The 13490-nt window shown below is 46.2% G+C and overlaps 2 protein-coding genes across 4 annotated transcripts; both read right to left on the bottom strand.

The window, feature by feature from the left end:
- Positions 1 to 1392: 1392 nt before the first annotated feature.
- Positions 1393 to 9179, bottom strand: LOC128406858 (uncharacterized). 3 transcript variants are annotated; one of them, XM_053374669.1, is made up of 2 exons: positions 8813 to 9179; positions 1393 to 2798 (listed from the first exon to the last, which is right to left on the bottom strand). In XM_053374669.1, exon 2 carries the CDS (start codon positions 2795 to 2797, stop codon positions 1523 to 1525), a length of 1275 nt encoding a protein of 424 aa, XP_053230644.1. In that variant the 5' UTR covers position 2798; positions 8813 to 9179; the 3' UTR covers positions 1393 to 1522. The 3 variants fall into 3 exon arrangements, with proteins under 3 accessions (XP_053230644.1, XP_053230629.1, XP_053230636.1); XM_053374654.1 differs by lacking the exon at positions 8813 to 9179 and adding an exon at positions 4736 to 5628; XM_053374661.1 differs by lacking the exon at positions 8813 to 9179 and adding an exon at positions 3177 to 3885.
- A 150-nt stretch (positions 9180 to 9329) lies between these two features.
- Positions 9330 to 12580, bottom strand: LOC128406851 (claudin-34-like). Its single transcript, XM_053374642.1, has 2 exons — positions 12482 to 12580; positions 9330 to 10601 (listed from the first exon to the last, which is right to left on the bottom strand). The coding sequence occupies exon 2, from the start codon at positions 10598 to 10600 to the stop codon at positions 9464 to 9466; it is 1137 nt and encodes a 378-aa protein (XP_053230617.1). The 5' UTR covers position 10601; positions 12482 to 12580; the 3' UTR covers positions 9330 to 9463.
- Positions 12581 to 13490: the final 910 nt, after the last annotated feature.

Genomic DNA, 13490 nt, shown 5'->3' with positions numbered 1-13490 from the left:
CCAAAATACAGCAGCCTTTGCCTTTTCCCAAATGGGCCAACGACACTTGAAGGACCTAACCATCTAGGTAGGTCCCCATCTGATACTGTAGCCTTATGAGGCTTTGGCTGTCTAACCACTAGGCCGCACTGCCTCTCCACCTTCCTGCTTGAAGCAGCCCTTAATTGGGGACCTATATTCCTGCTTAAACCAGCTTTCTTTTTAGGACTGTGAACTTTGCTTTGCAACACTGGTAGCCGCACCGTACATTTAAGGCTCCCCCACCAAGAATCCTGGGAACTGTAGTTTGTTAAAGGTGCTGGGAACTGCAGCTTTCTCAGGGTTCTGGAAACCATATTGAGCTCTTTGGAATTTTCAGAGATTGGGGGGGGGGCTGTTAACAGATGCTGCGGAAATGAATTCTTCTTGTGGTTTTCCGTGTACGAGATCCATCCCAGTATATAAGCCCTACGGTTTGGGAGGAGGCCAGTTGTTTGGAAAGCACAAGGACAACAGAAAAAGACACCCAGACTTTTGTGGACTGTGGCAGATGAGGACAGAGAGAGACTGCGAATTGGGGAGAATGTATCTTATTCTAAGTAAAGCTTAATTCCACAGAAACAGAAAAGATGTTTGACTTTCTAGGAAATGGCACTGCTGTTCAGATCGCAAGTTACCCAACCTCACAATTACTTAGGGTCATGCAAACAGATCGATAGCCCATTCTAGTCCAATGCACTGATGTCCACAAAAACCGGACGGATGATTCAAGGAAGCTTCTAGGCAGGGCATGAAGGCACTTAGCTCTTCCCCCCTCCCAGAACTGATATTCCAGGACAAACCTTTTTTATATCAGAACTTTAATGCGCTATTAGAATTAAAAGAGGGGAAAACCCAGCCGGATAGGCGGGGTCTAACTAAATTATTATTACGGTATTTTTCGCTCTATAGGGCGCACCTGACCATAGGGCGCACCTAGTTTTCAGAGGGGGAAATCAAGGGAAAAAATATGATCCCCCCCCATCTCTGGGAGCAGCCAAGTTACAGGGAACCAGGCAGAGGCCTTCTCAGTGGTGGCGCCTTCTTCATGGTGATCCACTACTGCTTTAAGGGAGGTCTTGGAACAAGTAGATTTGTTGCTGATCCAAAACACCCACCCACCCCACTCACACATGAAAACAAAGACCACCACAGCCAACTACAAATGAATAACCACACCCTAGGCCACCCGACCCCACCCCCACCCATCTTTCCCCCCCTCCACCTCTTTCCCCTTTCCTTCCTAATGTCTCAACAAATGAAAATGATTTGTAAAAATGTTACATGGGGGGAAAAACATGAGAGAGAGACATTGCACACTTTTGTAAATCAACAAAATCTTTAATAAATAAATAAATAAATATTATTTTAAAAAAATCATAAAAAGAGGCCTCCTCATCTGAAGGACATCAAAGCCCACCTGAAGTCCCAAAATCCCTGAAGTCCTGATCCACGCAGATCTATGCATGTATGGAGCGATCTGCGTGGATCTGCATCTGATAGTTTACGACTCCCTGTTGTAGGGAATCACATGTATAAATCGTATGTTTGGGGACATCAGGTGGCCTTTGATGTCCTTCAGGTAAGCTTTGGGTGTATGGCTTTCCTCCATCTCCACTGCGCAGGATTCCTCTGGAATGACAAGATCACTTGCACAGCTTTCCTCCATCTCAATTGTGCAGGATTCCTCTCGAATGACAAGATCACTTGCACAGCTTTCCTCCATCTCAACTGTGCAGGATTCCTCTCGAATGACAAGATCACTTGCACAGCTTTCCTCCATCTCAATTGTGCAGGATTCCTCTGGAATGATAAGATCACTTGCACAGCTTTCCTCCATCTCAACTGTGCAGGATTCCTCTGGAATGACAAGATCACTTGCACAGCCTTCCTCCATCTCAACTGCGCAGGATTTGACAAGATCTTCCGCATGGGTTTCCTCCATCTCCACTGCGGAGGATTTCTCTTGAATTGCCAGGTCCAGCAGAGAACCACACTTTGAACAAGTAGTTAGACTCTCGCTTTTCACCGCACTTCCTGGGGTAATCACCACTACAGTTTCTATTTGAGATGTATCTGTTGCGGTGGTCCTGATGCAACATCTCTCCATCCCAACAAATGCTGCACTCAGCAGCTGGAAACCTGCAGCGATATAGCCTAGATAAATAGAAGGTCCAATATGCTGCTCGCTGGGAATTTGAGGCAATTCAAAAGTTTCAGGGAAGTCAATTTCCCCATTTTGTAAGACAGCAGACATGTTCCATATCACGGAAACCAGGACGAGTATCCCTGCTGGTAAGTTCAGCAGAGCTCCAAGCCCAAAAAAGGTTAAGAGAAAATCCTTATGTTTTTTGGGCTCGAACACATTGCAGAGGGCAAATGACTGCAATCCAAGGGCCGCTGAATTCATAATGGCAGCTAAGGCCATTAAGTCCTGAGCAATAAAAATTTCCCTCGGGAGGTTCGGATGTTGTTCATGGAGCTCTTCACAATGGTAATAATAGTTTCCGTCGTTAGAAGGGTCTTTCAAAAAACAGACCTGCCAGATTCCAACCCAGATGTTTCCAGAGCCAATCCCCTTGACGTTTTCCACACGCCACACTCGCCAGTTGACAATGGCTGCTGAGGCAATGCACATCGGCAAGGCCAAAATATCCATCAGGAATGCACACAACTGGAGACTGGACACTAATCTCAGCCACCTGACCACCAGGGAGCCTTCTTTCACCCGCAGGGGGGGTTTGGAGAGGAGGGGAGCAGGGGAGACCTTGGAAGACATCCTGGAAACAAAAGAGAAGACAACATGCAGTGAGAGAGGGAATAACAAACATGTCTAGTCATTGAAGGACATCCTCCCTCCTGCATTCTTCCTTCCATGCACAGAAAGAAGCAGCAAAAGAAAGAGTTCCCCTGCTCTCTCCCCCCCCCCCTGGTTAGGCATAGACATCTGATCCACACATACTTTCTTCCAGCAAACTGCTACTGATTTAATATACTCTTGCACAGTTCCTGTGAAAATGGCCAGAACCTCAGCAACCTGTTGTGGATGGGATCTGCTCATGTTTCGCTGTTCTGCTATCTGCTACTGCACCTATCCTTTTCCACCGAGCATAAACACAGCTACGGCATAGTGAGGAATGTTTAATCCATAAACTTACGTGAAATGCCTTCCTCAGCTAGAGTCTAGCGTGCCAGGAACAGAGCAGGTATTTGCTAGGTGTTCCTGAGCCTCAAGAAGACTGAGCTGTTGGCCCCTGAGCTGACGTTCGCCTGAGCAGCCGGCCAGCCACAGCAGCAACTGCTCTGCAGAATTCTTAGGTCAGTTACAGTTACAGTTAGAATCCTGACAACACCACAAATCATAACTCCAGGGTACTGGTCATTTGGAACATCAGGAAAGTGGAAAATGGGAGGGAACTCAGTTCCCTTCTTTCCCAATGCAGAGTGTCTATTCCAGGACACTGCGCAGTTAAAACACGCTCTTCCTGAAGCCAGATTCAGAGCAGTTCCAGCAGTAAAAATGGTGATGTGTGTATCTCAGTACAGATTTGTTTGATGGTCCTGAATGCATTTCATAAAGGATCTCCATGTACAAGAAAGGCTAATAGCATGAGGCCCTGAACCATAAGAATCTCCTTGGCAAAATTATTGAAGACTCTCTACAAACCTCTCATTCTTCTTCCCCATCCCATCTTGTTTGGACATTATAGTAAGGGAGAAGATCTTAGCTCTTTTCCTTTGCGCTGGGATTACATGAAATTTGTGCCATGGGACCCCATCACTCACACCAATACGGGCAACACCATTTTCAGAACCTAGGTGCCCATGATTTAAAATCGCTTTCCTAAGACACTTCCGTCAAAATATTTGTGTTGTTCTCTTCCTGTTCCTTTCTGTGTTGATGCTCCGAATGTGAGCTGCTCAGCTGCATGCAGTTTCCACTGAAGTGTGTGATTAACATTCGGCCAAGCAATGGGCCTAAATCCATCTATTTCACCTGAAATAACTTTGGGAGCCAGCCTTTAAAAATCTACAGTAGATATCAAATTCAGAGGAATTAAAAGCTGTCATCTTTTTGACTATTTGAAACATCTTAGAACATACACAAATGTTAATGTTTGAAGGAAGGCAGCAAATGGAGTATTGGAGCCATCCATTCATTTCAGGAGTTGTGACCATTGATAAGATGAAGCACTTTCACATCGCATGGCAGTGTGCAGTGTTTTTAAAAAGGTAAAGGACCCCTGACAGTTAAGTCCAGTCACGAACGACTCTTGGGTCAGTTTTTCCGGGTCATGTGGCCAGCATGACTAAGCCGCTTCTGGCCAAACCAGAGCAGCGCACAGAAACGCCGTTTACCGTCCCTCCAGAGCGGTACCTATTTATCTACTTGCACTTTGACGTGGTTTGGAACTGCTAGGTTGGCAGGAGCAGGGACCGAGCAATGGGAGCTCACCCCGTCAAAGACGCAAGTCCAGTTCTGTATCTGCATGACATCATCCGCACCCAAATGCATTCCAATTCTGTTTCCCCCAATTAATACGGTAACACCATCTCCATTGAAAACTCTGCTCAGTGACACCCATCCAATAGAAAAGTGCTGACTGTCTTCATGCAGATACACTTCCGTGCAGGGGTTTGGCTGACAAGTTCTTCCCGAGTGGGGGGATGTTTTCAGGGGCTCTTTGCTTTTCCCTGCCTCCCCTTTCATCCTCACCTGAGGAGATCTTGGCCATTCTCTTGACAGGGACCTCCGTTCTCAGGCCGGATTTCTGTTTTCCTTCATTCCTCCTTCTCCCACTCTGGTTCCCTGAGAAAATAAGAGAGAGAAGGTTTCATGCAAGTCAAGGTGTGCAATGGATCTTCAGGGCATTTGGAAGGAAGAAAAGGTTCAGGAACAAGCGACACAGCAGCCCCCCAAGCATAAAAACACATTTGACATATCGCTCATGACATTCGCCCCCCCCCACGGATATAAATGCAGAACATCCTGCGCTCCTATTAATATAAATAGTGGGGTATTTCATATGATAAGAACAGAGGAAGCTGCCTTATACGGAGCCAGACCAATTTTGGGAAAGTGCTACATGGGCCAGTCCACCAATTGGCTACCAATGAGAACATAGCAAAACAGAAGATGGCTGCCATGGTGGATGGCAAAAAATGGCTGCCGTATGGTGTGGTATGAAATAAATTTGCCTGGCTGTGGGGCGTGAAGGCCGCACCCTGCTAGACCCTTTCCACGTGGCCTAGGCCCCGACTCGCTAGCCCCACAAAAGAGGCTCCTCATGAGGCCAGAGGAACATGGCCTGGCTGTGGGGCATGATCCGAAACCTCCAGTCCCAGTCCAGTGCTCTAACCACTAAACCACACTGCCCCCCATTGCAGTCTATAACAGCCTGGAGGGCCACAGATGCCCCATATTCTCTGGCTCTGAGATTGGCCAAAGTTTCCTTTCTCTCCCCTGTTGTGCAAAAAGAAAAATGCCCATGAGAAAATGTGACATTTTTGGTTCTTTGGAGACAGTTCTGCTTCTCTCCTCTCTCTCTCTCTCTCTCTCTCTCTCTCTCCCTCTCTCTCTCCATTTAAAGGAGCCTCATCCCTTTCCCCACCCAACTTCCTCCTGCACACAGCTTCAAGATTCACATGAAGAACTAACTAACCAATCACCCATAATTGGAATTTACTAGATTAAGCAGATAATTTATTTTTATATAATAAAAATAGATGGGAGGATAAGTTAACTGCGCAAGGCAAGAATCAAAAGATGGCAAAAATCAAAAGAAACAAAAATTATGAGTTGCGTTCTTAAAATAACAACAACACATGCCTCCTCAGTGGATTTCAGAACAAATATGTCTCTCTTTTTTTTAAAAAAAGTTTTTCTGCAACTTCAGAGGTCGAGTGCTAATTCTTTTTCCGAGGAGAGAAACCCATCTGTTTCCACCGAAAAGCCTTTCAGGGGAGCATTTGTAACAGTTTGGCACCATTTTTGAGTGAATTGCAGAATGTCAGATTTTTGCTGAAATTGTGACCGCGCGGTTTAGGGATTTTTTTAAAAAAAGTTTTCCCGCAAGTTCAGATGTCGATGATATTGTCGGCCATCTTCCAATGCACCCCTAGCGGGCCCCCCTTTCGAAGCAAATCTGGGGATGGCACAGGGTTTATGTGGGGAGACAGTATGTACATGTACTGTCTGTAAGCCCCCCTTCCTCCTGTTTCAGCCTCCCTCTTTTCTCCCAGACTGGAGTCACCCATTATCTCGTCGCCTGAGCTACATTCCTCAAAAGGGTCTCCTGACTATAAAATCTCCTTCTAAGGGGGGGGGGGTTCGGACACCGCGCACCCTTTTTAAAACTTTATTCCAACTCTGAAACCAAACCATCTTTCTATACCAAAAAAGCAAAGCTAGGCTAAACTTCAACCCATCACCATCCACCAGAATTTTAAATGCCCTCCAATGCTTTGCAGACTCATTGCCTTCCACATAGCCATAAAATTGGGAGAGTTGAAAGGGACCCTGGGGTCATGTAGTCCAACCCTCCAAAATACAGGGTTTACAGCAAGATTTGTACTACCAAAGAGACACACGCATTTAAGTACAGATGCACAACTAGAAAGGAAACATCTATGCTCCTATCCTGAATGCTGCCTATCACACCCTAAGGAGGAGGAAAATAGAAGTATCCAACCTCGTATAGATCTCAGATCCTGAAATAAGGGTTAATTCAACTGATACAACCACTCACAATTAATAAAACAGGCATAGATTGGATTTAATAGGAATACAAAATGAACAATTTTTTCTTTCCATAACTTGTATAAGAATAGGAAGCCTAATTAAGATTCTTAAAATAACCACACTTAGGAAAGTTAGACGCGGGGTACCTTTAGCAAACATTTCCCTCCTATTGCAGTTTTCTTGTTAAGGGAAGCTTACTCAGGAGTAAATTTACCTGGCACAGAAGTAAGAAGGGGGGGGGGGACTGAAAGAGACAGGGGGAAGGGGGGTTGGAATTTCCCAAGAGAAGAGGCCAGGAACTCTCACAGAGACTGATATCAGGAGCTTTACAACTCTTCTGTCCAACCAAATCCAAATTAAAATTGGACTCAGATAGACAATTGCTGGCTAGGGAAGCTTCTGCCTTTAATAACATTTTCCTCTCAAATGGAGACCTACTTAAGGCTTATGAAACACTGGGAAACTAGCTTCTGAGCAAGGAAACATTCCCCAGCAGAGTTACAAATTCCTTTCCTCTTTAGTTGCATAGGGAAGGGGGGGCAATCCCCCCTCTCAGAACACAGGATTTTTCGCTGCTCTTGAATAATAAACATTTACCGTGAAAGAAAGTCCGGGGGGGGGGTGTTCTTATGGCCCTACATTGGAATAAGCAGATCTGTTGCTGTTCTCCTGCGCTCCCTGCCTCCCGCCCTGGTCCGTGTGCCCTTCTCCCAAGCTCTGTACACTATTTCATATTTGGTTGTGCATTGCAATAGTGCAAAGATGAGAGCATGTTGGCAGGGGGAACTACTCTGGCAGGTGTGGGGCCAAAGGACCTACCTATGTCCTCTTTCCGTCTGTCGATCCTGGCTAGCTGACAAATCAAGAAGGCTTTGAAGTAAGTTGGTTCCAGATGACACTGCACTGTGTCCCTTCGCAACACCCCCCAAATGCAAATTCTTATGGTGACTTGGCCCTTGTAAACGAGTGGTTTTTGCTGGCAAAAAGTCCAGCTTCTTGTTGCTGCAAGGTGATGTCTGTACTACGACTTCAGGGCCTGACACTTACCATTTCACCCCCTGCACCAAGGCTTCTTGACTAATGCTCTCAAAGCTCCACCAACCTTGAAGCTTCCTGCTTTTCGCTTAGGGACACTGCCTCTTGAACAACTGCTTCCTGCCCATTTTTTGGAGCCGTTGTCAATTTCAATAAATTGTGCATGCTTGCTATCTTAGAGCTTGCAGGCTCAGTCTTGGCTGTCATTGTTGAGTGGTGCCAAAACAGCTGATTGCATGGACCCAGGAAGCAGAGTGCCACAAACTTGAACTGAGATTAATTTTTCCACATCTCTTGACTTCCAAGTTTTTCTTTCTTTGCTTGTGGTCCATGTTATGTACTGAAGTTTTCACCCTCCATGTCATTCCCTTAAACTTTCAAGAGTAAACTATCAGATCCAGATCCATGCAGATCTCTACAGTTTGTTAAGGGTGTCGGGAACTGTAGTTTCTTCGGGGCTCTGGAAAGCGCAGTGTGTCAAGGGAGCTGGGAACTGTAGTTTAAGGGTGCTGGGACCTGTAGCTCCCAGGATGTGCATATGCACACGTTTGCTTTAAACGCTATTCCGCAACCCAAAAGAAGGTTTATCATGAGGACTACACTCTTGTGCACGGAATTGAAATTACAGAACCCTTGGTTTATATATTTTTTAAAAATTGAAAGTGTAGGTTTGCTTGGAAGGGACTTGAGTGTTGTGATGTACCAGGTTGTTTTTAAGTGCATATCTATATAACATATGGGACCAAAGGGGGTGGGAAATATGTCTACGTCTGAACTGTATTTAAATGCGGAGAAAATATTTGCAGTTCCTACGGAAATCTTTAAAGTTGTTAAATGTTACAAATATTAGGCCTGAACGTATCCTTTCGACTTGACAGCTCAGGGAAGATACCAAGCTTTATGAATCCTATAAAATCAACCCCTTTGCCAAGTTCCTCCATTCCAGCACCATTTTGCCCTGGGAAAAAAGACTCTTTCCCCTTCCACCTCCCCAAGCTTGAAGACATGGGTACACACCTCCTGCCCCAGGAAATGCCCAGAGGTGACAATTGCTGGGCTCCTTGTTCTCCAAGGGAAGCCAAATCTCATCCCCAGACTTGCCTCCGGCTCCAGACAGGCCAAGGAATTTCTGTTATACTTTGGGTGGTGGGTACTTAAGACATGTTTGCCTATGATGCTAAGCTTATACTGTACTTGGGTGTTGCCCTGACATAGCTGCCTATCCTAATCTTGTGTAACCCTGCCCTTTTGTGACATGTTAGTAATGTGGCAATGATGTATTGATGATGCTGTGCAAACTGTATTCTGACATATGGTGGGAAAGTTTTCAAAGTCAATGTGGCCCCATGCTCTGGGTTCACTGGTTGCTGTTGAACCTGTTGCGCAACAATAAAGGCTCTGAGTCTACTGACTGATTTGTAAAAATGTTACATGGGGGAAAAAACATGAGAGAGAGACATTGCACACTTTTGTAAATCAACAAAATCTTTAATAAATAAATAATATCATTTAAAAAAATCATAAAAAGAGGCCTCCTCATCTGAAGGACATCAAAGCCCACCTGAAGTCCCAAAATCCCTGAAGTCCTGATCCACGCAGATCTATGCATGTATGGAGCGATCTGCGTGGATCTGCATCTGATAGTTTACGACTCCCTGTTGTAGGGAATCACATGTATAATCGTATGTTTGGGGACATCAGGTGGCCTTTGATGTCCTTCAGGTGAGCTTTGGGTGTATGGCTTTCCTCCATCTCAACTGTGCAGGATTCCTCTGGAATGACAAGATCACTTGCACAGCTTTCCTCCATCTCAACTGTGCAGGATTCCTCTGGAATGACAAGATCACTTGCACAGCTTTCCTCCATTTCAACTGTGCAGGATTCCTCTGGAATGACAAGATCACTTGCACAGCCTTCCTCCATCTCAACTGCGCAGGATTTGACAAGATCTTCCGCATGGGTTTCCTCCATCTCCACTGCGGAGGATTTCTCTTGAATTACCAGGTCCAGCAGAGAACCACACTTTGAACAAGTAGTTAGACTCTCGCTTTTCACCGCACTTCCTGGGGTAATCACCACTACAGTTTCTATTTGAGATGTATCTGTTGCGGTGGTCCTGATGCAGCATCTCTCCATCCCAACAAATGCTGCACTCAGCAGCTGGAAACCTGCAGCGATATAGCCTAGATAAATAGAAGGTCCAATATGCTGCTCGCTGGGAATTTGAGGCAATCCAAAAGTTTCAGGGAAGTCAATTTCCCCATTTTGTAAGACAGCAGACATGTTCCATATCACGGAAACCAGGACGAGTATCCCTGCTGGTAAGTTCAGCAGAGCTCCAAGCCCAAAAAAGGTTAAGAGAAAATCCTTATGTTTTTTGGGCTCGAACACATTGCAGAGGGCAAATGACTGCAATCCAAGGGCCGCTGAATTCATAATGGCAGCTAAGGCCATTAAGTCCTGAGCAATAAAAATTTCCCTCGGGAGGTTCGGATGTTGTTCATGGAGCTCTTCACAATGGTAATAATAGTTTCCGTCGTTAGAAGGGTCTTTCAAAAAACAGACCTGCCAGATTCCAACCCAGATGTTTCCAGAGCCAATCCCCTTGACGTTTTCCACACGCCACACTCGCCAGTTGACAATGGCTGCTGAGGCAATGCCCATCGGCAAGGCCAAAATATCCATCAGGAATGCACACAACTGGAGACCAGACACGAATCTCAGCCACCTGACCACCAGGGAGCCTTCTTTCACCCGCAGGGGGGGTTTGGAGAGGAGGGGAGCAGGGGAGACCTTGGAAGACATCCTGGAAACAAAAGAGAAGACAAGATGCAGTGAGAGAGGGAATAACAAGCATGTCTAGTCATTGAAGGACATCCTCCCTCCTGCATTCTTCCTTCCATGCACAGAAAGAAGCAGCAAAAGAAAGAGTTCCCCTGCTCTCTCCCCCCATCCCCCCGGTTAGGCATAGACATCTGATCCACACATACTTTCTTCCAGCACACTGCTACTGATTTAATATACTGTTGCATTGTTCCTGAGAAAATGGCCAGAACCTCAGCAACCTGTTGTGGATGGGATCTGCTCATGTTTCGCTGTCCTGCTATCTGCTACTGCACCTATCCTTTTCCACCGAGCATAAAAACACCTGATGGCATAGTGAGGAATGTTTAATCCATAAACTTACGTGAAATGCCTTCCTCAGCTAGAGTCTAGCGTGCCAGGAACAGCGCAGATATTTGCTAGGTGCTCCTGAGCCTCAAGAAGACTGAGCTGTTGGCCACTGAGCTGACGTTTGCCTGAGCAGCCGGCCAGCCACAGCAGCAACTGCTCTGCAGAATTCTTAGGTCAGTTACAGTCCAGTTAGAATCCTGACAACACCACAAATCATAACTCCAAGGTACTGGTCATTTGGAACATCAGGAAAGTGGAAAATGGGAGGGAACTCAGTTCCCTTCTTTCCCAATGCAGAGTGTCTATTCCAGGACACTGCACAGTTAAAACACGCTCTTCCTGAAGCCAGATTCAGAGCAGTTCCAGCAGTAAAAATGGTGATGTGTGTATCTCAGTACAGATTTGTTTGATGGTCCTGAATGCATTTCATAAAGGATCTCCATGTACAAGAAAGGCTAATAGCATGAGGCCCTGAACAATAAGAATCTCCTTGGCAAAATTATTGAAGACTCCCTACAAACCTATCGTTCTTCTTCCCCATCCCATCTTGTTTGGACATTATAGTAAGGGAGAAGATCTTAGCTCTTTTCCTTTGCACTGGGATTACATGAAATTTGTGCCATGGGACCCCATCACTCACACCAATACGGGCAACACCATTTTCAGAACCTAGGTGCCCATGATTTAAAATGGCTTTCCTAAGACACTTCCGTCAAAATATTTGTGTTGCTTCCTTCCTGTTCCTTTTTGTGTTGATGCTCCGAATGTGAGCTGCTCAGCTGCATGCAGTTTCCACTGAAGTGTGTGTGTGTGATTAACATTCGGCCAAGCAATGGGCCTAAAACCATCTATTTCACCTGAAATAACTTTGGGAGCCAGCCTTTAAAAATCTAAAGTAGATATCAAATTCAGAGGAATTAAAAGCTGTCATCTTTTTGACTATTTGAAACATCTTAGAACATACACAAATGTTAATGTTTGAAGGAAGGCAGCAAATGGAGCATTGGAGCCATCCATTCATCCCAGGAGTTGTGACCATTGATAAGATGAAGCATTTTCACATTGCATGGCAGTGTGCAGTGCTTTTAAAAAGGTAAAGGACCCCTGACAGTTAAGTCCAGTCACGGCTCTGGGGTTGCGCCACTCATTGGCTTTACTGGCTGAGGGAGCTGACGTTGGTCCGCAGACAGTTTTTCCGGGTCATGTGGCCAGCAAGACTAAGCCGCTTCTGGCGAAACCAGAGCAGAGCACAGACACGCCGTTTACCGTCCCGCCGGAGCGGTACCTATTTATCTACTTGCACTTTGACGTGGTTTGGAACTGCTAGGTTGGCAGGAGCTGGGACCGAGCAACGGGAGCTCACCCCGTCAAAGACGCAAGTCCAGTTCTGTATCTGCATGACATCATCCACACCCAAACGTTCTCCCGTTCTGTTTCCCCCACTTAATCAGGATACACCATCTCCATTGAAAACTCTGCTCAGTGACACCCATCCAGTAGAAAAGTGCTGACCGTCTTCCTGCAGATACACTTCCGTGCAGGGGTTTGGCCGACAAGTTCTTCCCGAGTGGGGGGATGTTTTCAGGGGCTCTTTGCTTTTCCCTGCCTCCCCTTTCATCCTCACCTGAGGAGATCTTGGCCATTCTCTTGAAAGGGACCTCCGTTCTCAGGCCGGATTTCTGTTTTCCTTCATTCCTCCTTCTCCCAGTCTGGTTCCCTGAGAAAATAAGAGAGAGGAGGTTCCATGCAAGTCAAGGTGTGCAATGGATCTTCAGGGCATTTGGAAGGAAGAAAAGGTTCAGGAACAAGCGACGCAGCAGCCCCCCAAGCGGAAAAACACATTTGACATATCGCTCATGACATTCGCCCCCCCCCACGGATATAAATGCAGAACATCCTGCGCTCCTATTAATATAAATAGTGGGGTATTTCATATGATAAGAACAGAGGAAGCTACCTTATATGGAGCCAGACCAATTTTGGGAAAGTGCTACATGGGCCAGTCCACCAATTGGCTACCAATGAGAACATAGCAAAACAGAAGATGGCTGCCATGGTGGATGGCAAAAAATGGCTGCCGTATGGTGTGGTATGAAATAAATTTGCCTGGCTGTGGGGCGTGAAGGCCGCACCCTGCTAGACCCTTTCCACGTGGCCTAGGCCCCGACTCGCTAGCCCCACAAAAGAGGCTCCTCATGAGGCCAGAGGAACATGGCCTGGCTGTGGGGCATGATTCGAAACCTCCAGTCCCAGTCCAGTGCTCTAACCACTACACCACACTGCCCCCCATTGCAGTCTATAACAGCCTGGAGGGCCACAGATGCCCCATATTCTCTGGCTCTGAGATTGCCCAAAGTTTCCTTTCTCTCCCTTGTTGTGCAAAAAGAAAAATGCCCATGAGAAAATGTGACATTTTTGGTTCTTTGGAGACAGTTCTGCTTCTCTCCTTCTCCCTCTCCCTCTCTCTCTCTCTCTCTCTCTCTCTCTCTCTCTCTCTCCATTTAAAGGAGCCTCATCCCTT

This window comes from Podarcis raffonei, chromosome 2, assembly GCF_027172205.1.
Source record: "Podarcis raffonei isolate rPodRaf1 chromosome 2, rPodRaf1.pri, whole genome shotgun sequence".
Classification (NCBI taxonomy): domain Eukaryota; kingdom Metazoa; phylum Chordata; class Lepidosauria; order Squamata; family Lacertidae; genus Podarcis; species Podarcis raffonei.
The sequence above is the reverse complement of the archived record's forward strand: the minus strand, read 5'-3'. Positions and strand labels throughout refer to the sequence as shown.